Source organism: Triticum aestivum, chromosome 5B, assembly GCF_018294505.1.
Source record: "Triticum aestivum cultivar Chinese Spring chromosome 5B, IWGSC CS RefSeq v2.1, whole genome shotgun sequence".
NCBI classification, from domain to species: Eukaryota; Viridiplantae; Streptophyta; class Magnoliopsida; order Poales; family Poaceae; genus Triticum; species Triticum aestivum.
The window spans coordinates 34662377-34687658 of record NC_057807.1 but is presented as its reverse complement, the minus strand read 5'-3'; the positions used below and the strand labels follow the sequence as shown (position 1 = coordinate 34687658).

Here is a 25282-nt window from a genome sequence, read left to right as displayed (position 1 = left end):
TACATTACTCCACACTCTTGTCCATGGACGTTGCCAACTTTCTTCCAACAGTAGAAGTTTAGTCGAAGAGGTTGCAGAAGATTACTCCAGTTCATCGCTGAAAAACTTTTGAAGACGAAAAGGCAAATAGGTTTGCCCGCTTTACGACCTGGAAGGCGTAAACAGACGTTGACCGGGGTTGCTCCACTCCCGGCCCCACGCACCAGATAGCGGGCGCGCTTGGAACGAACGAACGAGCGCCTCTCCCCTCGACGCGACATGGCGCTCCAGCCGCTGCTCCGCCTCCTCCTCCGCCCACCCCCACCCCCACCCCCGCCGACGCACCGGACCCCACACCTCCCAGCCCCTTCCCCCACTCGCCGCGCCACCGCCGCCGCGCTCCTCCTGCTCGCCGTCGCCGCGCCCCCTCCGCGGCCGGCCCGCGCCGAGGACGACGTCGACGAGCCCCACGTCGTCCGCCTCTTCGAGGTACCATCAGCATCCCCAATTCCCGGTCTCCGCTTCAACAGAGCATTTCGCGAAACCCTAAAATACCTCTCTCTCTCTGTCACCGTATGTAGGAGGCGACGCCGTCGGTGGTGTTCATCAAGGACCTCCTCGTCGCCCCGCCGCCGCGGACGCGGGGGCGTGACGGCGGGGGAGCGCAGCCGGTGGAGGACGAGGAGGGGGGCGCCACGGTGGAGGGGACCGGCTCCGGCTTCGTGTGGGACTCCCTGGGCCACATTGTGAGCACCTTAATTTTTTTGGGTTCAGTTTTATCGAGCTTCAGATAAAATGGGAGCAGGTGGTGTGGGACGTTGTGCGTGCGATTTGGTTACCTTTTTATGCGAATTGGTGATAGAATTAGAGCTTGGTTGACATCTCAGTGGTATCTGGTACCGCACAAGTACGAAAAATTGGCAATTCCAGTGGCATTTCCCCCCTTGTGCAGTTTTTGCTTTTGTCATCGGTTGTAGTTTTCCTACTCTGGGTTTCTATTCGCTTGTGCAGATGCAGGCTTGCATCGTTTGATGCAAACCGGCAGAGTTGATTCACTCACTCACTGTGAGTGTGGAACCTTTGATCTCTCTGGACTAAGTTTGTCATGCATTATTACTTTACTTTTATGTCTCCAACCAGATGCATTTCACTAATTTAAATCGATTCTTAAAACTTTGATAGAGCCGTACTTGTAATCATGTTATACTGCAAGGCTTTTCATTAACTATTTGTCTTTGAACTTCCATGTAATGTTTGTCTTTTGCTAGAACACACTGCGGGAATACTATTCATCTTGAATCATCTAATCTGTTGTTGAAATTTCTAATTGATTGTTTATGTTGGTGCATCAGGTGACAAATTACCATGTGGTTGCAAAATTAGCTGGGGATGGATCCGAGTCTCATCGCTGCAAGGTTTCTCCCTTTCGTTCTTACAATCTACTCATTAAAGACAGTAGTTCTGCGGTTCTGCCTTTTACAACATTTTTAGATAGAGAAGAGAGACTGTTGTTGTTTATGCCTTTTTTAGCCATTGTTTAATGGGTTTTTAGGTGTTCTTGGAGGATTCAAGTGGTACTAGTTACTCAAAGGAAGGGAGGCTAATAGGATATGATCCAACATATGATCTTGCTGTTCTGAAGGTTTGTAATTGTACTTCTTTTGGCTGGAATAGTGCAGTTGCAATGATATGAAGTTGGTTCCATGTTTCACTCTTTGAAGTCAGATTGGTTCTGCAGGTTGATGTGGATGGTGATAAGTTGAGGCCTGCTCTGCTTGGCACGTCACAGGGCTTGCGAGTTGGGCAGAGCTGCTTTGCTATTGGGAACCCTTTAGGATATGAACACACCCTAACTACTGGGGTAATGCCACCTTGAAATTATCCATTTTTCTTGTTAGATACCAACTTCTTAAATTACCAGAGGTTCATCATTCCAAGATGGATGCACCCAGGGAATTTGAATAATTTTAAAGCTCCCTTGATATGTCGAAGTATTCTGATTATCTGATTGTGATCTGAAGTATTCTATAGGTGGTTAGTGGACTGGGGAGGGAGATACCATCTCCCAATGGGAGGGTGATTCGTGGGGCCATACAGACAGATGCTGCTATAAATGCTGGTAATATCTTGCTTCACTGCATATCATGCATTGCCAGTAAATTACACGGGTACACATTTATATTGTATGGAACTATGGATAATAACTTGCTGGTCAAGGATTGTTCTTTAGAGTTTAGACAGTAACCTTTTGGGACAGCATGGCTGAATCTATTTGGCTCAAACGCGTAATCCTTCTTGGTGGATGAGATCCAGGAATTAAAACCCAAAATGCACCCTAACTAAATGTCTCCTGTATAACTCTCTCAATGAGATTTTGGGAAAGAGAAGTCAGGAGGTTTTTTGTTGATACCCTTGGCTAGTCAGTGGACTGACGGCTCCATTGTCCTGATCTTAACTGTACTGAAATTCTTGATATATTTTCTGTATAGAAGTTGACAATAGTGTAGTTAAGGTTGAGATTCAGCTGTGGAGGCACTGCTAGTCTGCTAAGGTCTACCTATACTAGATATGGTGTCTGCTAAAAGGATTTGTGATGTGTTTCGACTGCAGGGAGATAGGCACCTTCTGGGGCTGTCAAGTTGGATTGTAATTTGCGTCCCTCCATACGTAGAAATACATCACAGGCATACTACAGCAACCTCCTCTTGCTTTTAAAAGAACACATACAAAGCCATAGAAGCACGTTTAGTTGAAGGGAGAGATCAAATTTTCAGTGTGCATATCTTGTGGTTCAGCGTGATAAACTACCGTTTAGGAGGCACCAGCCCATTAATCCTCAAAAATGTTGGGGTGTAACTATGTGCTTCTTACTCTACTGTTCCTCTTATTACTTCTGTTCCAATTTTTTTTTTCAGTTCTTTAGTCTCGTTCTTCATTGTGCACAATTCATTGACCACATAAGCTCCTTGACCTCTAACATGCATTGAATAATATGTAATGTTATTTACAAATTTGCTAATATTGACAGGTAACTCAGGAGGCCCACTAATTGACTCTTATGGCCATGTAATTGGAGTTAATACAGCTACATTCACACGTAAAGGTATTGCCTCAATATCAAAAGATGGATTGCTGAAGATATTTTGTTTTCCCTCTTGTTGTCTGTCTTGACTATTGTGGCGCCTCGGCTTTCCTTTTGTCACATGGCATGATTTAGAATAGGTTTTATTTTTGCACAATGAAATCAAGTAGCGAATAATATTTGCAATAAGCATGTGCTAATCCTTGAGTATCTTCTGTTAACATATTGTAGCACTAACCGAAGCAATGCAACTTCATGCCTTGTGAATTCTTCTATTAAGCCCTGTTTTCTCTGTGCTGAAATATTCAGTTCAAAAAAATAAAAAAAGGAAAGGAATGGTTAACAGAATGTCAAGATCAATATTTATTCTCCCTTTCATGATATTTCCTAGGCGGTAGGCAAAGTGTCTTACACCGTTGTTAAGCTATTCCATTTTCTGCCTTGGTTCTCCAGGAAGCTAGATTTTTCTTCTTCTACAAAACTCAAGCACATTCGCTGTCCAGATTACACTATTTTCATTCCATAGATGGTGCGGTGGATCACTTTCACTCCTTTAATGATAGGTGCACAGCAACTTCGTCAAACCTATTCGTTGTACCGGCTAGAAACTAGTAGTCATAGATCGCCAGCTTGATATGTACGTAACCTAGATTGACATGATGCTTGCCCTGCTTCTGGCACACATAACTCTTGGGGCAGATCTCACAACTTAAATGTAGAGCTACGTGTAGTACAGCCACCAATGGACCATCTCTCAGTGTGCAGGATTCAGTGCAGCAGATATACTGAAGTGAAAGCTTGTCTGCACACTGACGGATCCTCGTGTCTTTGTGTTCGCAGGATCTGGAATTTCATCTGGGGTGAACTTTGCCATCCCTATCGACACCATTGTACGGTCGGTACCGAATCTCATAGTGTATGGAACTGATGTGAGCAACAGGTTTTATTAAACATTTAATTAGCTCCGATGTACATTCTCTGTTCAATCAATGCAAGTTGTCTCGTTGCTACATTCTTTACTGCCATCTGCTCAATGATGCTTCTTCAAGAGGTTCTGGTAAGATAAAAGATACTATCTCATCTCATCAACAATAACAAGCTCTCCAATACTAGAGCCTTAGTAAGACAAATAATACTGTAGCAAAATATTGATGTGAGAGAGTTGGGCCAACAAAATGAGTCTCATAGCAACGATGGTCTTTCCAGCAAGCATTTGTTTGCTACAAACCTGGGCATTGACTGAGTCAAGCTGCGTTTCAGGCCAGGCCTTGTAAAGCCCCGACCTGAAAATGCTAACCCCGGGCCCAGGCCTTGTAAAGCCCCGACCTGAAAATGCTAACCCCGGGCCCAGGCCAGGAAAATTGTTGTTTTTCGTGTTTAAAAAAATCATTTTCAGAATAAATTAATGAAGGATTATACCTATTTTTTAAATGTATATATAAAAAAAACTCTGTTTGTTTGCTACAAACCTGGGCATTGACTGGCTTTTGGGCGAAAAGAGAAGTCCCAGCCTGGCCCGGATGCCAGGCTTTTGGTCTCTCCAGCAAGCATTTGTTTGCTACAAACCTGGGCATTGACTGGGCGAAGCTTTGTTTCGGGAAGGGCCAGGCCGTGTAAAGTCCGACCTGAAGACGCCAAGCCTGGGCCCAGGCCAGGAAAATGGCTACTTTTCATAATTTTAAAATTAATAAATAAATCATTTTCGGAATAATCAATGAAGGATTATACCCATTTTTAAAAAATGTAAAAAAAAGCTCTTGAGGGTTTTTTGGGTTTTAGGCTAAAAGAGGAGCCTAAGTCTGGCCCAGATGTCGAGGCTCTTAGGCTGGGCCCGACAGGCCAGCGTGCCAATGCCTAGGTTTAGTTTGTTACTGGTGTCTTGTTACAAGAGCCCAAGTTGTTTATTTCGGGAGTATCCTCTGTTTCTCTCCATGTAAAAAAACTTAGCAATGATTGGAGTGTAAAAAGGTTAGAAGGTGATCGTTGCTAAGAACCTCAGAGAAAAGAAATGAAGCTGGAGTTGCATACAGTACACAGGTCACATCGAAAGTACAGCGCTCATGACTACATGAGGAAGCTAGCCAGTCAACACCTGTGAAGAAGCAACTTAAGGCAAAGGAAATCTGATTTATTGGCTGATGCTCCTTCCTGTTCCCATCAGGAAGACCAAGAATCAGTCTCATCTCAAAAAGCAGGGGTTGCCTGACTCCAAGCTTGGTATTCCTTTTGCGAAATAATGTCGGCCTTCTTTGTTTCGTAGAATTTTAATTCTGGCTTCTGTGTCTCGTAGGATTTTTTTCTGTTCCCTGCCGGAGTTATACCGCGTGCTGTGAAATTCCTAGATTGAATCCATGGTGGCCTAAGGTGGCTAGTCTAGGGGCTTCCTCAACTTGAGTGAGATCGTTTGAGGGTATTGGGTTGATCCTTGATCCTGATAGGACAACCACCCTAACCATACAACCAAACGTCACTTTTCCCTTGCAGGAAATGCATGCACACCCCTTTCCTTGAAGGCATGTACGTGCAATTGGGTCGAGAGAACAGTACAGTACATCTGAGTCCGACTCTTTCTGCCGGACTCCGCCGCCCAAGTAGCCTTTTTCCACCGGCGGTGTAGATTCTTCTACGGGCCACCGGCCGGCCATCTCTTTCTGCTGCATTATTGGGAGGCTGGCCGCTTCAAAATCCCAGATTGATCATGTTTATCCCTTTCAGCTCGTATTGTCACACGTCCAAGGCATCATCAAGGAAAGTTCACCTGGGCGAGAGCTTCCAAGTTCTCAACAGTTTGAACTTCTTTTAGGCCACCAGTTTGATCCTTTTTTCACTTGTAGAACACGCCCATTTTTCGACACCGTGCAAACTCGCATATTCCGTGGCCTGTCAGAGGGCAGAACAGAGAGGCAATGTTTATAAAGCTCTATTTCGGCAAAAAAGAACGAGTGCTTGTTTGAGGCTTCTAGCAAAATTTCTGCCTAATTTATAAAGCTCTCCTTTTGGCGAAAAGAATGAGTGCTTGCTTTGAGGCTGCTAGAAGGTACGATAAGACCTATTGTATGGAGCTCTAAGATGAAAGGAGCAAATCGTTTGTCTCCGTCAAGGGAGGCATGGCCAGGCTCCCTGATTGAGCTTCATCTCCAGGGTTAGGAAAGGTGGAGCCAACCGCCGCCAGTTTGGTTGGCGCTCTTGTCACCTCGGCTTACAAGTCAAGTCACAAGAGGGAGGTCGGCCGGCCGCACAACACGTGTCGATACCCCATCCGTCCATGCTAATCAACTCCGCCTGTGCTTAGGTGGATGTTTACCTTTGCCGATTACCTTCTTTGCCATTATAACTAGTCCAACGCTACAAGCTGGTACAAAAGTTCATCTACTTTTTCTCTGACATTGAAATTTAATCTTCTTTTGATAGAAGAATTATCTGTTCTGAATTTACACGGCCACTACTATGGCATTTCTATATAGAGCTGTACTCATTTCTCATACTAGTGTGTCAGATCCCAAAAATACTGATTAGTTTGCACTGTTATAATCTGGAGCGGATGTGGCACATTAAGAACCCATGCAATCAAGGATCCATTCTTGGTTAATAACCAGGAGTGGTAAAAGATTACATATGCAACAAATACTATGCACCTAGACCTAGTGAATTTTTTTTGTCACACATGTGCTCATCCCAAGATCTTCTCAAGAAGAAATCTTTACAAATCTGCGCTTTACTCAACCAGTTGCATTAACCTGATGCATATACCAAGAAAGAAAACGACTGCCTGAAAGGTACCTCGTAGAGAAAAATTATGTCTTTATTTGCAACAATATTCTTCGTGCATTGTTCATTGCCCTAAATGTCGATGTGTTCGCTTTCGACCGCATTTCCGTGCAACAAATGCCTATGGTACGTGCTGCCATTGGGTGCAGGCAACCAAATTCGATAGGATACAGCGCACAGGGGTCACTTTTAAGTTTGGCGAGGTGTCCTGCAGTCGGCCTGCAGAGTCGGCACACATGGGATCCAAGTTTTCCAACGTGTCAAGGCTCTAGAAGATATTTTAAGCATAAGGGTCGCTTCTTATTTTGTTGTGCTCCTGTGATATGCTGCCTAATCTTTTTTACTTCAAGGTTCTTTTTCCCCTAGTAATTCGGTGGTATTTCGCTGTTTCATTTCGATAAAATCATTCAACAAATCGCCCCGTCACGTGAAAAATATCGGCGAACAGATATGGTTTGAAAAAGCCACAGCAGCAGCGTTGGAGGAAACCTCAGTCAGAAAGCATTCCAAAGAAGCATGAACAATCTTTCGAAAGCCCAACATATCCAAGATAAAGCTTATAATTGGACACTTCGTGTGGAGTGAGTGAGTAACTAATCTGAAAGTATCAGGGTTTGGTAGCGAAAAAGCAGGCACTCGGCGAAAACTTTACCGATCTTCTAGCTTGGATCAACTCACACATATCGCGATCTAGGCGTGCAATCAGGTCAAGTAAGGATATTTCGTGCGGGACAAAGTCAAATCTGATATGCTAGACACACAAGTGTGTTGTCTTGTTGCTTGTATTTGCGCCCATCCTTAACCATTTCAACCAGATGGCGCACGCATGGGCTTTGTGCCTTATCTCCAGGGCAACCATGGGTTGGTGTTGGTGTATACACATGATGAGACAACACATTAATAAATTTGAGCTTTTTGCAGTCGATCAGATCAGCTTGTTCTTTCCAGCATGGTGTGGTTTGGCTTGTCTTCCTGCCCAAGATGTCACATGATATATATAAAAATTCTAATTCCAGCATATGCATGAGGAACTATAATACATGGGAGTAGCCACAACAACACTGATGATAATAGGGGCTCAATGGAACACATTTTGTAGTGAATAAGTAATGGCGGATCGAGGCAACATAGCGTATAACTTATTTAGAGGGTTTATTATCTTCCCGCGCAAACTTGAAGCCCTTGTCAGGGGGCGAAATAATCCGGTGGCATCTTAGAATTCGACCCGATATTGATCGTGCTTCTTGGTTTCTCCAAATAACTATAGTGCATGATTTGATTCATCTCAATCAGAGAGTTCTAACCAGCTAAATCATTCATGCTGACTACACAGTTTTTAGTAAGTTTCATGTCACAAGAATTACAGACGTGGCATGGACACCTCAGAGTAATTAGTAGCTATGTCAATGCCCGTCTTCTACTTTATTACGGTTGGGTGATGATGTGGTGTCAAGATAACTTGTACGACCTTTTCTTGCTAGCCATCAATCATCAGCTCAACAAAATGATAAAATAGAGCTTGATTAACCTTGGAGCAAGCCAGCTAAGTAGTAAGCGATTGGTTAATTACTTTACCCATTTGCTTAATTTGCTTGCAGAGAAGACTTTTCCTTGTGTTAAGATGGGAAAGAAAGAACTCATGCTCACTTAACAGTTGGCACCACCAAAAACACAGTGAACAAATTAACAAATTTTTTCACCCTGTTCATCCCAAGAAATATCTAAGAGCCTGATGCACATCAAGTGACTGTTGTTCACAGTGCCTCAGGCAAACTGGCCCCTCTTTCAGGGACTGAGATCTAAACCTACCCTACTTATGTCATGAGTTACTACTAGTTACTACTGACTCATAGTGCAATTAGGCAGGCAAGCCGTACTAATACATGACAGGAGCTGTTTCACTGTCTCCTATTTATTATTTTTATGCAGCTGCTGTGCTACTCCCCTGCATCTGGATCCTCATGTCAAGGCAGATGAAACAATAAATGATACACTACAAAATAACAGATTTAGATTCTCCTCGGGGGCCATTAATCAAAAACGATTGTGTACTTGTGTAGATCTCCAGGACAAGATCTTGTCACAGAGAGAGTCCATTGCAGAACAAGATCCCTCAGTTGATTGCAAAAGAGGATCTTCAGTTGATTTGCCAAAGGAATTCACCAAAGGAGATCAAGTGAGCAGACCACAGATATGGAATTGAATTTTATCCAACTTACAACTAGACAATTTACAAACTCTGAAACTAACTTAAAGTTTCCATTTTAGCATTTTTACTGCACATGGCCAAGATTTGGGTGTCTGCGTATAAATAGGGTTTTCTCTTGATGTGGGCCCACTTTCTGACCATTCTCCACAGGGCAAGATCTTCCTGCAGGAAGTACAGACAGAGTACAGCTTGTTTGTCAATGGAAGCTAGTGTAAACAAGATACAGCATAATCTTTTAGATAATGACACAGCACATATATAGTATTGCTAATCCATCCCCCTTGCTCCCTCTCTCTTAGTTTATTCACTGTTCTCATGCATGCAAAATACAAAGCCTCATCGAAGTGCTACAATCTCTCTGTCGCTGATGTACCTCTCACTCACTCTCACTCCATCTGCACCAGAAGATCTACCCAGAAAAGAGGAAGCTCCTTACTAAGTTACTAGCCAGCTAATGCCCCCAACCTCCTAAGAACAACATGTACATGGTCGCGCCGCGACACGCGTCGCGGCATGGCGGCACGAAGCTTCGGCTGAGGTCCCGTTTGGAAGGCAGGAATTTTTGTAGACCGTCATGAACTGATCTGGCTCCTGTGGAATTCTTGCGTTTTTGGGCTGAGGTTTCATCGATCAGATCAGGCTTGCAGCTCCTCCTTCTCGACCTGCAGCCTGATCTCCCTGTTGAACCTGGTGATGAAGTCCTCCACCCTCCGGTTGAGCTCCTCGTCGGAGAGCCGCGCGTAGTACTCGCTCTCCTCCTCCTCTGCGGCGGTGGGCGGGCGCCGGCCCTCCGTGGCCGTGCGCCGGAGCTTCTCGTCCCTCACGACGACCACGCTCTTGTCCTGCACCACCACCGTGTCGGGCACGAGCGCGTGCGAGTGGGACCTGCTCCGCCGCCTCCTCGCCGCCCTCTCCTCCCTCGCCAGGCTCCTGCTCGCCGTCAGCCTGGCTTTCACCGTCACGCCGTCGTCGTCACCCTCACCGGTGGCGTAAGCATGGGACGGTGTGCCGGACGTGGCCATCTTCGGCCGAACACCTTCTTCGCCTCGTACAACCAATGCGTGTGCATGGCTGTCCACGGCCGTGTCGCCATGGAGGAGGACGTCCCTCGCGACAACCAACGGTTGGTCCTCGACGACCACCACAGGCAGCAGCGGCTCGTCGCTGGAGACGCTAACCATTGGCGGCACCGCTGCTGCGTCGCCGTTGTAGTTGGAGACGACGAAGGGGCGGTCGTCGACGCAGGGGGAGGTGGACGGGGAGGAGCCGAAGAAGAGCATGCCGGAGTCGGCGGCGATGACGACGATGATGGAGTTGGACATGAGGAACCAGAAGGTGGTGTCCCGGAAGAGCGTGGCCGGCGGCACGCGGAGGACGGAGACGTAGAGCACCGGCAGCGCCATCACCAGGATGGAGATGGACACCTTGGTCATCATCTGCTGCTGCCTGCTGATCTCTCTCCCCGGCGGAGCCTGCATGTTCACCAGCGGCAGCATGTGTTTGCAGTGTACGCTTTGGGCTTTCTAGCTTCCCTGCTATGCTATGGCTTATTTGCGTTTGAGCTCGTGGTTTCTGTGCACTTGTGGTGTGAATGAGATGTCCTTTTATAGGGGGAGAGAGAGGTATAGAGAGAGAGGTAGAGAGAGAGAGAGAGAGAGAGTAAATGCATGCTAATTGTTGTGTTGTCTCTAAAAAATATTGTTGTTGTGTAGGTGTAGGTTTGTGGTTGTATGTGAGTGAGAATGATTGGTGTGTCTAGAGAGAGAGAGAGAGAGGGAGTGCATGCATGGGAGGGGGAGTGTGAGCATCACTAGTAGTACTAGTAGTAGCTCTCCAATAATCATGTGTGTGGCTCAGTGGCTGGATGGATGGAGATGGGGTAAAGAAAGGTATGGTGGTTTTGCATGCCTGATTAGAGAGGGCAAGCTAGGTGCTGGCTGGATGATGGTGCTGCTGCATTTGGTTTTGATATTTTGGGGTGCAATTTGCTAGAGGGGGAGGGGGACACTGTTTAGATGAGAGCAAATGGGCATTGTGGCACATGTTGGCCGGCAGTGCAGGACAACCAATGATATGGTGAGAAAACCATGCATGTATGGCTGTGCGTTTCGGAAAAGCAAAGTTAAGAGCATACTTTCTTATATCTACACCACACACCCTACCTAGCTACATATACCAAGGTAGGATCAAAACCATGGTGCTCATCCGTGTAAAACCACTGCCTTGTTGTGGCTATTGAACCATGCATGCTTGTGAAAATTGCTTGTCAATTTGTTATTTGTTTCTTTTCACAGTATGCCATTATTGAGTGAGCTTTCGAAAAAACATGTTCATGAATCTTCCGTGTTTTCGTTTTTTTGAAATGGCTTGCTTTATGTACTCTGCTTAAATATAACACACCACATGATCAACCTCTTTTTGAAAGTGTATCATATATATTGTACGCCCATATACAAGCATGATTCAACATAACTTGTGCAATTTATCACATGGGGTTAGGGCACATCAGAACTTGCTCAATTTAAACCGATGACTCTTAGTTGAAGGGAACAAAAACATGCCACGAGGAGAAGAAAAAAATCACAAAAGCGACCAAAGGCTTAGCCTGTCCAAGAACCTCCTACCGAAATCCCTTTATTGATGCACCGACATAACACCGAAGATTGACCTGACTATTTCAAGAAAAGTCTACTTGAACTCATGTTCTTATTAATATAGAAGAACCTTGAAAAAAATAATCATTGGGCACTCTCCTCCCCTTTCCCCTCTGCCATGAGAGGTGATTAGGAGGGGGGGGGGGGGGACCCATTCCCCACCTTTAACTGCCGCCGACGTTGAGCCTGAGGATTCCTCTCTCCTTCGCCTGCCACTGCTGCGCCGTGATGGGTGGGCAACCCCGGTGCCTCGGCGTGAGCCTGTAGATAGATTAGGGTTATGTGGTGGCGCTTCCTTGATGGTGGCGGCGACACCAAATTGGTGAATAAGTTTTCCTCGAGCGTTCACATCTCGACGGTGTCATCTACATTAGTGTCGATGGGTTGGTGGCGTAGATTCCTACTGTCCTTTCTAGACGGTAAGGCTATGATTTGTAAGGTATGTCAACGCGGGGGCGACTAGGGCTTTCTTCTGCAGTTTGGTCCTCTAGCCTCATCTTCATCGCATTAGTCGTCCTTGGGTTCCATCGTGAGGCCAATGATTAATAATGAATGCTTGTTTGGGTTTTCCGGTGGTGACAGCATCTTCTCCGAGGCACTAGATCGGCTCGACCACGGCCTTGTTAAGTTCCCGCCCGCGATCAACGATGATGTGTTGGCTCCGATGATGGAGCGGCATGCATGCGGCGACGCGCTATCTTCTGCATTGACTCGACACATCACAGAGCTGGACATGATGATATTGTTTTTCGAAATGGTTGCAAAGTATCAACTGTGCCAAAATAATTAAATAAAATTTAAATCAGGATGCGATGGTTAGAAAAGGCCATGACCTTTTACGGACAAATTTAAACCCATGTTAACCCCTTTTTGTTGTTACAGGAAGTGGCTGAAAAGACTTAAGTTTGCGTTGGCAGAATGATTGCAAGCCGAGCAAACAAGACAAAAAGAAACCATTTTGGACTATAATTAGCCACAAATGCAAATATATTGTATATATATGCAGTTGATATCACATCAATAATCAAATCATCCCCTAATTCCTTTGTTCTCATTATGTTACTCATTATGTACTAGTACGTCCTGAAGCTTTCCCATCAATAATTGGGCCGGGAAATATCAAAACTAATGTGCACCATGGCCACACGTGTCACTCTTACTAGCTTCCTAGGCCTTCTGTTGCCTACCAACTTGTACTGTGTCGGGTCTCTCGATCATCCTGTCCGTTGATGCTGATAGGGCAATTTTGATCGACTTGCATGAATCCAATTAATAGTGCTTATGCGTTCTTCAATGTATGTGATGTTAACCTCGCAGGAGGCGTAGTCAACAATTGTCAAATCATTCACAAAATGTACGTGAAGTTATATGGCTACACCACATGTTGTTGATTAATACGTACTTCACCAGGCACAGTGTAATGCAGATGGACCGTGTCGAACCAATGTGACTGCCTAGTTTTTCCTTTAGAAAAGGCCGATTAAGAATAGGACAATTGCCCAGTTAATTACAAAAGACCGGGCGAAATCAGTCACCACACACCCCAAAGCACGAGGCACCAACGACCTATCTGGCCACGCACATACAGTCCACACACATCGCCGAGAGGAAGAGCATCGGCAAGGTTGCCCGCAAGAGTCATTGTCGTCACTTCTATGTGAGCAAGCGATTTTGACTTCGCTGCATCGAACCATCCACATGGTAGTCACCAAAATAACCGCATGAGGTTCACGCTGGCCTATGCCAAAAACAAAAACCTGGCCACGCACACATGGATGCTATGGTGGAGGAAGAAGGAGAGCTCCACGGTGACCCCCAAAGCGGACAACGATCGACGGCGGCATGTCTTCAAAGCTCACATAGCCAGGGCCCGAAAAGCGTTGCTAGCCCGCCGAAACGCCCAACTCTAGTGTGGCAATGGTGCTACCTCCACGCAAGGGCCCAACCTTGCCGCCTATAAACGGCTACGAGCTGAATCCAGTCGAAACAGACAAATATGATGTCCCACCGCCGCCGCAACCATCAAAGGCCGACACATAACCAAGTCGCGAGGGAGGGGGCCCCACCACCCCGCTCCCAAGTCGTTGGAAGGATTCGTCGGACCGAAGCCCGTGAGCTCACCAACGATGCTACCACGGTCACTGCCTCCAGAGACACTGCCTAGGAAGCCCCGACACTGCATAACAAAAGGGCATGAGCTCCATCCACCGTGAGAACCTGTCACCACACGAGGAGAAAGCCCCACCGCCGCCATCCGCCCCGTGGGAGCCTCCTCCAATGACGGCGAGGGGATGAAGGGGGGCGAGGGGCGGCTTGGGGGCACTCGATCTAGGGCTCGGGAAGGGAGGCAAGTTTTTCCTTTTATGAGTTTATACTTGTACAAATGTTCCCAAGGAGGGAACAATCAAATTAGCCATGTTATGATTTGTCTCCTCGGAATTCGCTCTCAGCCTCAGTTAGTACCCTCTCACTCCGTTACGTGTACGTACGTACGCCAATATATATATAGAGAGTTGACACAGGACGTGTCCGAGTACTTGAGTGCATATATATACGTGGTAGCTACAAGAGCTTCGCTTGATTTTGGCTTGCTGGTAATCATGGAGGCCAGGTGGCAGCAAGTAGGTAGAGATATTTCGGTCAAAGCCAAGCTTTGCAATCAGCAAGCCACGAGATCTAACAGTGCGTGGCCTGTTTGCTTTGTTTGACATGCATATACGTCGATGCTATGACACTGTGGAAGTTTCCGGAATCTTCTTTACCGATATGCTCGCCCTTCTAGTGACCCGTCTGTCTACAAAACTAAACTAATCAATTATGCGTTTCGCTAACAGTGTATGCTTGCAAAAGAAATCAAAGGCCAAAGGCCACATATCAATTCTGCACCATAGTTCACGCGAAGAGCTTACTGTTAAGAGTTTTATCGTTAAGAAACTGGTTAGCTTTAGGCGGAAATTCAATCCCGTCAATTAAGGGCATGTACAATGGTTCTATCTTAAGAGTGCCATGTAAGATAAATGATGAGGTGGAGGAGAGAAAAATCATAAAATAAGACTTGTCTTCTCTTATTTAAGAGAAGACAAGAGATGATCTCTTAGCATAATTTGTCTCATCATATTTTTAGGAGCAGCTAATTATTGAGAATAAGGCTAAGAAATGACCCATTGTAGACATGGTATTTTATCATCTCTAATTTACATGCAAGACTTAAGATAAGACTATCTTATCAACCATTGTACGTGCCCTAAGTCCTCTGTAAACAGATATAAAATTGTTCTGATCACTAAAAGAAAGTAACTACTAAACCAGATTTACCGCAACGTATTTTATCATATTATTTCAGGTTGCAGGTTTTTTTTAGAAACATTTCAGGTTGCATGTGAGAGTAGGATTAGGTAGGACTAACCAGCCCATCCCACTTAATCTGCTTATTGGGCTCCCATTGGACAAGCAGAGAAATTAGAGGGTGTGTTTGGTAGCATTCCTTATCCAGCATGGTTGTTCTCCTCTGATACATGCTCAATGTAGACGTGCTGAGTAAATGCATTTGCTGTTGTTTGGTAGCTGCGTATGTGCTGAGACATGCTAAGCTGTGACTCTATTTGGCAGCTTGCATCTGTTTAGACATGTCGGTCGGCACTGTAACAACCGATATTTTCAAATAAGTGAACAATTTTTTGAAACATGAAAAAACAACATTTTTTTAAAATTTAAATATATTTTTTAAATTAAACAGATGTGAAAGTTTGATCTTTTTTAAAATTTTAATCAAAATTTGAAAACTTCAAATTATTTTGGAAAATCATTTTTTTTCAAAAATCCAATTTTTTTAAAAATAGTAACAAAATTTAAAATTCAAACTTTTTTGAAAATATGAACAAATTTTGAAAATTTGGACATTTTTTTACAAATTGTGAAAAACTGCACATTTCCAAAAATTTGAACAATTTTGGGTATTCTCAACATTTTCCGGAAATTAAATTATTCTTTAGAAATTCTGAACAGTTTTTGAAACACATTGTCGGTCACTTCGCTCATGCATGCTGACCAGCGAACGGCTGTTGGGGTGTTCTCTCTTCCTGCATGCTAAGATGGGCTATAAGAGTATTTTTTTTTCACCTTATCTCTATGAAGTTTTCATGTCAATTGATGCCTAACTATATGCTTATGTAGCCAATTGCTGCCTATATGAAGTTGTCATGTCATATATAGTCAACACTTGCTGTTAGTCATATACAAGGTTGGCCATAAGAGTACTTTTTTTTCACCTTATCTCTATCTCTTTCCTCATATTTATTGCATCTGCCTAGGAATACACATATAGTTAGGCTCTTGCATTAGAGTCCACTCCTCTTATTTTTCATGTCTCTCTTTTTCACATAGACAAAATTGCCATGTAAACGGAGTAACGGACTCTAAGTCTGCTATTGTACTTACACTAACCCAACGGGAACCCACTTTTCCCAATTACCATCCCCTTGCCCCCGATACATTTCTCTCGTCAGGTCAGAGGAGGTGCCGCCGCGTAGGCTTATTACCACCCCTGCCGCCCGATTGACGCGGGCGCCACGGTGTCCCTGGGTTTCACGCTCACTCTACCTGTCCATGCAGCCGCTGGTTAACGCTAGCTTCTACCAAGAAGATGCTCATAATGGCCGGCCTCGGCAAGGCCAAGAAGGCGCAGGTGTAGAGAAGCCAGCTCACCAGTAAGACCGTGGTGAACCATTGGACGGTCACTGCATTCTCGTCGCAGTGGTACGAGGACGCGCATGCGGGCTCGAGGAAGGACATCCTCTCAGTCCGAGGGAACCTTGGTTCTGCTGTTTACCGTGTTGCAGTTGAATCATTTCGGAAGTGGGATCCCACTTATGCCCAGGTAAGTAGGTAACCCACATAAGTTCTACGGGATTGATGGCTATCACCCACCAAAGCATGCGGGGATTAAATGGCCGTGGTGAGACGTCCACTATCAGTCCAGCAGGCAGCCTCTGCGGCCTGGATATATTTAGACCACAGAAGAGCCGATACTTTAGATCATAAAATGTGTGACACTTTACCAGTGAATGTACGATCTTTAACAAATTAAAACACCGACTACCGGTTCTACAAATCCTGACAAAAGTAAGGACAAAATCGATACATGCTCTTCCAGTTCTCTCGCTCGCTAAAAAAAACATGATAACACGGGTGCGGCGCTTTGCAGACCAGGCTTACGCATTTCGCTAACGAGGTCCTAGCTAGAGGATTCCAGTGAAGTCTTGAGCCAAACTGAAACATTAATCATCTCCATCATTTCTGTGCAGTCCGAAGGGGCCATCACTGTTAGACATGCTAGTAGTTGTGTACGTGACATAGTTGTCACGGTATAACTTGTGTACGTGTGTGGAGTTGTATCCCGAGTAGGTTGTTGTGTAGATTGATCTCTATCTTGTGTATAGACTTGGACTAGGGGTCAAGCCACAACAACAACCTACCGATCTTGTATTTGGTTCATTATATAAACACGTACGCGTCCCTATCACAGATGACATACACTTCCACCATCGTAGCTTTTACATGGTAACCAGAGCCATCCTCGAGCACATCCATGGCGTCGTCTTCAAGTTCCTTCCCATCCTCGCCATTCGCGCACGCTGCCACCGAGAAGCTCACGAAGGGCAATCAGGCCCTATGGCGGGCGACGGTGCTCTTGGCCATCCGAGGCGCACAGATGGCCAAGTACCTCGACGTCGAGCAGGCACCGCCGCCCATGCAGATTGATGTCGCTTCATCGGATGGCAAGATGACGACGAAGGCGCCAAACCTTGAATTCCAAACCTGGTATGCTCAAGATCAGCAAGTTTTCTCTTATCTCTTGACGACACTGCCCCGTGAGATCGCCATCCAGGTTGCATCATGTCACACCGCGGCTGAACTCTGGAACACGTTGGAGGGGATGCTTGCATCTCACACCCGTTCTCAGACCACCAACGTCAGGATTGCCCTCGCCAACCTGCAGAAGGGCAACTCCTCCATCACCGACTATGTCGGGAAGATCAAGTCCCTCTGCGACGAGCTGATCGCTGCAGGGAAGAAGGTGGATGACGACGACATCGTCTCCCACATCCTCGCCGGGCTAGATGAAGATTTCGACCCGATGGTGTCCGCCATGTGTTCCCGGGTGGAGCCGGTGACCGTGGCCGAGCTGTTTTCACAGCTGCTTAGCTTCAAGACGAGGCTCAATCTTCGGGGTGGAGGGTCTCAATCCTCTGCCAACGCCGCTACTCATGGCCGTAGAAACGGCGGCGGTGGTGATCGCGGTCGCCGCCAAGGCGGCAATGGTGGTGACCGCGGCGGGCGCGGCGGCGGCTACTCCAAGTCAGGAGGACGCGGCGGTGGACACAACGGTGGTGGCGGGGGCAACTACAACAACCATGCCTCTGCCGCCCCTAGAGTCCAGTGCCAAATTTGCGGCAAGATGGGCCATCCGGCTTGGAAATGCTGGAAGCGCTACGACGAATCCTACCAAGGCGTGGAGGAGAAGTCGGCCAACCTAGCTGCACCGCAATATGGGGTTGACACAAACTGGTACCTGGTCAGCGGTGCCACTGATCATATCACAGGAGACTTGGAGAAGCTGACTGTACGCGATCGCTACAGTGGAAACGAGCAGATTCATACTGCCAGTGGTTCAGGTATGGTTATAAAACACATTGGTCATTCAGCTATTCATACTCCTGATCGAGATCTTCTTCTAAACAACATACTTCATGTCCCTCAAGCCACCAAAAGCCTAATCTCTGCTAGCCGCCTTGCTGTTGACAATGATACTTTCGTTGAAATTCATCCTCACTCTTTTCTTGTTAAGGAACGGGGAACGAAGAAGGTGCTCCTTCGAGGCAGGGGTAGAAGAGGACTCTACCCAGTTAGGCACACGGGATCCGACGCCAAGAAGCACATGCTCAGTGCCATCAAGCTATCCTCGGATAGGTGGCACCGGCGTCTAAGCCATCCATCTCCACTTATTGTTAGCAAAATCATTAGCAAGAATAACCTCCCGTGTGCAAATTCTTTCAATAAAGATTCTGTATGTGACGCATGCCAAAAAGGCAAAAGTCACCAGTTGCCTTATCCTAAGTCAATAAGTGAATCAAAATTTCCCTTAGAACTTGTGTTTTCTGATGTTTGGGGTCCTGCTATTAAAACAGTAGGAAGAAAGAAGTACTATGTGAGTTTCATCGACGATTTCAGTAAATTCACATGGATCTATTTGATCAAACACAAGTCTGAGTTCTTCCAAAAATTCCATGATTTTCAGCACCTAGTAAAACGACAATTTGATCGAAAAATACTTGCCCTACAAACAGACTGGGGAGGGGAGTATGAAAAATTAAACTCCTTCTTCAACAAGATAGGTATATCTCACCATGTTTCATGTCCTCACGCTCACCAACAAAATGAGTCGGCTGGGAGAAAACATAGACACATTGTCGAAGTAGGGCTATCTCTTCTTGCTCAAGCCTCCATGCCTTTGAAATTTTGGGATGAGGCTTTCATTGCTGCTACTTATTTGATAAACCGAATCCCTAGCAAGGTTATCAATTTTGAAACACCCTATGAAAAACTACTCCATGAAAAACCCAACTAATTCTATCCTTCGAATCTTTGGGTGTGCTTGCTGGCCCAATCTTCGACCCTATAACAATCACAAACTTCAGTTCCGGTCTAAGCAATGTGCTTTTCTTAGGTACAGCAATTTGCACAAAGGTTTTAAATGTCTTGATATATCTACTGGTCGTGTCTATATATCCAGAGATGTCATCTTCGACGAGAATGTTTTTCCTTTTGCTAGCCTCCATCCAAACGCCGGTGCACGGCTCCGTGCTGAAATTTTGTTACTTTCTCAGGAGTTATTAAATCCTTCTGATCATGGGGGTGAATGTTCTGCTGATGATCATGTGTTTAATAACCCTAATCCTACCACTAATGGAGGCTGTGCTGAGCAAAACAGTGAAAAAAACAGCACTTCCGATCGTCATTTTATGCAGCACATGAGGCCAAATTGGACCAGCGCTGGACACGAGGCGGATCCTCCTGGAGTTGCCAATCCCGAGAGATTCGGCGGCGGTGCAGAGGAGCCTGACACGGGCACGCCCCCGACATCGCCAGGCGCACCAGCCGGCAGCCCGTCCGCACGTGACACGCGGCGTGAGTCACCCGTGCGGGGCGGCAGCACCAATACAGGTGGGTCCCCCACCGACAGCAGGCGGCATCTGAGTGGGCCTGGGTCGCCATCCGCCACAGGCAATGATGGTGCGCACCATCGGTGCTGATTCGTCCTCGCCAGATCTGGTGGGCCTGGAGCGGACGCAGGACCCGACGCCCGACCGTCTGGATCAGTCGCGGGATCCGACGCCCGACCGCGCGGCAGACGAGGCCGATTCTCTGGCGGTACGAGGTAGCGGATCTTCTGCGCCGACTACCGGATCCTCTGTGGCTACAAGTCCGGGACGTCCTAATACACGATCTAAACGAGGTATTTTCAAACCCTTGGTTCCCAAGGATGGAACAGTCAGGTATGATAAAAACTTTAGAGTGGTAAATTTTGCTGCCACTCAAGAACCTCGTGGTCCAATTGAAGCCTTGCAAGATAAAAACTGGAAAATGCTATGGAAGTAGAATATGATGCACTCATGAAGAATAAGACCTGGCATCTAGTTTCACCTAGGCCAGGTAGAAACATTATAGTTTGTAAGTGGGTGTATAAAATAAAGAGAAAATCTGACGGGACAATAGATAGATACAAAGCTAGGTTAGTGGCTAAAGGCTTTAAGCAACGCTATGACATTGATTATGAGGAAACGTTTAGTCCAGTTGTTAAAGCTGCTACTATCAGACTGGTTTTGTCTATTGCTGTATTCAGGGGGTGGAGTCTTCGTCAATTGGATGTACAGAATGCGTTTCTACATGGCGTTCTCGAGGAAGAGGTCTATATGCGACAACCACCTGGCTTTGTGGATAATACTAAACCACAACATGTGTGTAGGTTGGACAAGGCTCTGTATGGGTTAAAACAAGCACCTAGAGCCTGGTATTCAAGACTAAATTCAAAGCTACAACAACTTGGTTTTCGGCCATCCAAGGGAGATACCTCTATGTTTTATTTCAAGAGGGGAAAGGTGATCATTTTCATGCTCATTTATGTAGATGACATAATTGTTGCTAGCTCCTCTGAAGAGGCCACTGTAGCTTTGCTTAAAAAATTGAAGAGTGAGTTTGCTTTGAAAGATCTGGGAGAGTTGCACTATTTCCTAGGCATTGAAGTAAAGAAAGTAAATGATGGTATTCTACTAACCCAAGAGAAGTATGCAACAGAAATACTTAAACGTGTAGGCATGAAGGATTGTAAACCCTCTAGTACACCTCTGTCTACTACTGAACATCTGTCATTGCATGAAGGAGAATTGCTTAGTCCAGAAGAAGGAACAAAATATAGATGTGTAGTTGGGGCACTACAATACTTGAATTTGACAAGACCTGATATAGCTTTCTCTGTTAATAAGGTTTGTCAATTTTTGCATTCTCCTACATCTTTGCATTGGACAGCTGTTAAAAGGATATTAAGGTATTTTCAAGGAAGTGCTGGAATTGGTCTAAGGATCTGTAAGTCACCCTCAACAACAGTAAGTGCCTTCTCTGATGCAGATTGGGCAGGGTGCCCTGATGACAGAAGGCCTACTGGTGGGTTTGTTGTTTTCTTTGGCTCTAACCTTATATCTTGGGATGCAAAGAAACAAGCTACTGTCTCACGTTCTAGCACTGAAGCAGAATACAAGTCTTTGGCAAATGCAACAGCTGAGGTAATGTGGGTAGAGACTCTGTTGGATGAATTGGGAATTGCAAGACCACGAGTCTCTTGTTTATGGTGTGATAATTTGGGGGCAACTTATCTCTCTGCGAATCCTGTATTTCATGCAAGAACAAAGCATATAGAAATTGTTTTTCACTTTGTTCATGAAAGAGTTGCAAAGAAGCTCTTGGACATCAGGTTTATTCCAACAGGAGATCAAGTTGCTGATGGTTTCACAAAGCCTCTACAAGCTCGACAACTTCAAGCCTTCAGAAACAATCTCAACCTTGACATGTTTAGATTGAGGGAGGATGTTAGATAGGCTAGTAGTTGTGTACGTGACATAGTTGTTACGGTATAACTTGTGTACGTGTGTGGAGTTGTATCCCGAGTAGGTTGTTGTGTAGATTGATCTCTATCTTGTGTATAGACTTGGACTAGGGGTCAAGCCACAACAACAACCTACCGATCTTGTATTTGGTTCATTATATAAACACGTACGCGTCCCTGTCACAGATGACATACGCTTCCACCATCGTAGCTTTTACAATCACCCGGCTGCATTCCATTTCCTTCCCATGGATAATAAGGCAAAAAGGGTTCCGACAGCAGCTTGTCTCGACTACTGGCTCGATCAGCAGGTGGACACGTGGGCCTCCATCGATGTGCATGCATGCGCATGCACGGCTGGCTGCGCGCGATCTTATCCGTCGATCGCCTTTTCGCCTGTGATGCGCATGTGCTCTAGCTTTCGGTTGTTCCCTTCTTGGCCTTTTTGGCCGTACACGTATGCATGCGAATGAACTTTGCAAAGTTCGCTAACACGTCGGATCAACGGATTAATCAAGGAAAACCATGCATGGTCCATGAGTGCATGGGTGCATGGAGGGTGTATAAGGGTAAAAGTTCCCAATCTGCCCCGCTTTTGCTTGTTTGGTAGGGTGCATGAGTTCATCTGGGTTATGCTCAACTGATGCTCTTTGTAGAACTGTGTGATTTTCAGTAATGAAAATCGGAAGGGGCAAGCCCTTCTTTGATAAAAAAAATGCTCAACTGATGCAAAAAAGGGCCCTCGGCTATGCCCATCTCATGCACCTGAGAGAGAATGCATGGAGGCAGCCATGCTGGCCCCGACCCTCGTCCCCACCCACCAGACCACGTCCAGATATATTTAAATTTTAAAAAATGTTCAAAATTTCAAAATCGTTTAAATTTTCAAAAAAATGTTTAGAATTTTAAATTTTGTTTCAATTTTTGAAAAATCTTTCAAATTTCATTTGAATTTTTAAAAATGTTTAGAATTTCAATTTTTCTTTAAATTTCGGAAAATTTCATAATTCAAATTTGGTTTAAAAATTTTGAAAAAATTCAAAAACTAAAAAAGTTAAAATTTTCAGACTTTCAAAATATGTTTAAATTTTCAAAAAATGTTTAGAATTTTAAAATTTATTTAAATTTCCAAAAAATGTTTAGAATTTTAAATTTTGTTTAAATTTTCAATAAAAGTTTAGAATTTCCAAATATGTTTAAATTTTTGTTCACGTTTTTTCAATTTTGTTCACCACTCAAAAAAATTATTTGGAATTCGAACTTGTTCAGCATGTCTAAACACATGCAGTCTGCCAAACAAAATCTCATCTCAGCATGTCTCAGCGCATACACCGCTGCCAAACAATATCAATGCATGGATCAGCATGTCTACACTCAGCATATATGAGAGGAGAACAACTAGGGTAGGTCCATACGTGCTACCAAACACACCCTACATCCCGTACCACCGTCAATGTTGAGTGAAATGCATTGTGATCATAAGTTTTCCTCGCCAAAAAAGAAGAAAAAGAAGAAGAAGAGTGAAATGCATCACAGAGTATAATATCATTCCTTGGTGCCAAGTTAATTACCATAAATGTATGAAAGTGCACATTTGAACTCTGATAGCGCAAGTGAGTCACCACGACCACATCTACAGATAATCTAATATGTGTAGGTTAGCTGAAGGATACAAAATACATGTCTTAATCTAACTTTAATCAAAGAGGCAATTACAATAAGGTCGACACTCTTAGTTTCACTATTAACCAAGAATGATTCTTATTTAGTACTCCCTCCGTTTCATAATGTAAGATGTTTTTTAACATTAATGTAGTGTTAAAAAATGTCTTATATTATGAAATGGAGGGAGTAAAAGTCAATTGTATTCTCCCTCGGCCTGCCGTCTCCTCCACACTAGCAGCAATAGCGCAGCCAGGCCAGAGCCACGCTCCGGGTCAATCTCAGAATTACATGGTCAAAAGGTGCAACTGCAGTTATATATAGTGAAGGATCGTGTCGCGACGCTTCATGCCATGACCCCTGTTGCCTGGGTCCTAACTACAACCCTGATTAGCATCTAGCAGTCCTCTCATATATTGCGTTTGTAGGAGCACACCAAGATATGGCCGGCTCCTCCTCCTCCAAGAAAAAACTAGAGTTCCTGTCTCTAGTCGGCACCGCCGCGGGTTCGCCTCGTCTCCGGTGGCTCTAGGGCCATGGGGCACGGTGGATCCTGGTAAGGGCTGGCGGAAGGGCTCCGTTTTTAGTCGTTCATTTCCGTTTTGTTTGGGTTCATGCCTTGCTCATGAAGACGAGACGACGACGGCTCCTTGAAGATGGAATAAATGTCTTCCCGTCTAGCCCCCGTTACGTCGGTGCGTCTAGCATCGTTTGTGGGCGCGTGGAGGCGTGTCTCCGGTGGATCTACCTTTGGTGGATTTGCTCGAATCTCGTCGTTGTTCGTCTATGTTCGTGTGTCTTTAGGTTGGATCCTTTGGATCAACATTATTCTTCATTGCCGGCAGTTGCTGTTCTGGTGCGCTGATCCTATGGGGTCTTAGCACGACGACTTCCGACTGTCTACCGCAACAAGTTATGCCCGACTCCAGCGATGGTGGGGCGATGACACGGTGCATCATCGACTCGCTTCAGTGCTTGTAGTCGTCGCTAGGTGTCTATGAATCTGGATGTAATTTTTATTATTTCTGGTGTTCATTGAAGATGAATAGATCAAAAAAATTCTCGCAAAAATAAATAAATCACTCGGCGTATGTTTTTTTTGTTGCAAGGGGTCAGTACAAGCCTATGCATGATGAGGAACTTGGACGAGATAACCTAGCATTCATATTCAAACCATGATGCTCACAATTACGCATGTCAATGTCTTTTAGTACAAAAAAAATGTGCATTTGCCCCAAGAAGTGGGCACCTAATTAAGATCCGCAAATGCTATTACACTATGTGGGACGGGGACACACCTTAGAGCATCTTCGACGTGCACATTTTTTTTACAACACCGAAATTGTGTTTTTACACGTGTGGAGGATGATTGCTTTTTGAGGCGCTGCAAAATTTAGCGCGCTGCTGTAGCGCTTCCACCGGGCGCGGTAAAATCTAGCGTACGCGTCCAGCTGGTGCTTGGCAAACATGAAATAACACATGACAATTTGACAATATGAAGCAAGATGATCTCAAACATTAAAAAATATGCAAAATCGTGAGTTGAGCAACATAGCATAGTTCAAATTCATATGGTATAGCTCAAAATCACCTAAACACAAGCAAGTTCACACGAACGAATGAAACATCAACAATCACTCTCCATCTTCGTCCTCCTCTTCTCCATCTTGAAGCGCCCCATTGTCATTGGAAACTCGGACGGTGTTCGCACTATCTCCATAGACATCATGCGAAGGCATGTGAGGCACATCGGAAGCCATGCATCCACC

At 45.2% G+C, this 25282-nt stretch overlaps 2 protein-coding genes and 1 pseudogene across 2 annotated transcripts; 2 read left to right on the top strand and 1 right to left on the bottom strand.

Moving 5' to 3' along the window:
- The first annotated feature begins 243 nt into the window (after positions 1-243).
- On the top strand, positions 244-4073 carry LOC123115533 (protease Do-like 5, chloroplastic). Its single transcript, XM_044536670.1, has 8 exons — positions 244-468; positions 561-725; positions 1332-1394; positions 1532-1621; positions 1718-1840; positions 2011-2098; positions 3008-3082; positions 3902-4073. Exons 1-8 carry the CDS (start codon positions 259-261, stop codon positions 4009-4011), a joined length of 924 nt encoding a protein of 307 aa, XP_044392605.1. The 5' UTR covers positions 244-258; the 3' UTR covers positions 4012-4073.
- A 5227-nt stretch (positions 4074-9300) lies between these two features.
- Positions 9301-10605, bottom strand: LOC123115532 (uncharacterized). The gene has a single exon (XM_044536669.1). It carries the CDS (start codon positions 10532-10534, stop codon positions 9674-9676), a length of 861 nt encoding a protein of 286 aa, XP_044392604.1. The 5' UTR covers positions 10535-10605; the 3' UTR covers positions 9301-9673.
- Positions 10606-17765: 7160 nt separating this feature from the next.
- Positions 17766-17904, top strand: LOC123118169 (uncharacterized; annotated as a pseudogene).
- Positions 17905-25282: the final 7378 nt, after the last annotated feature.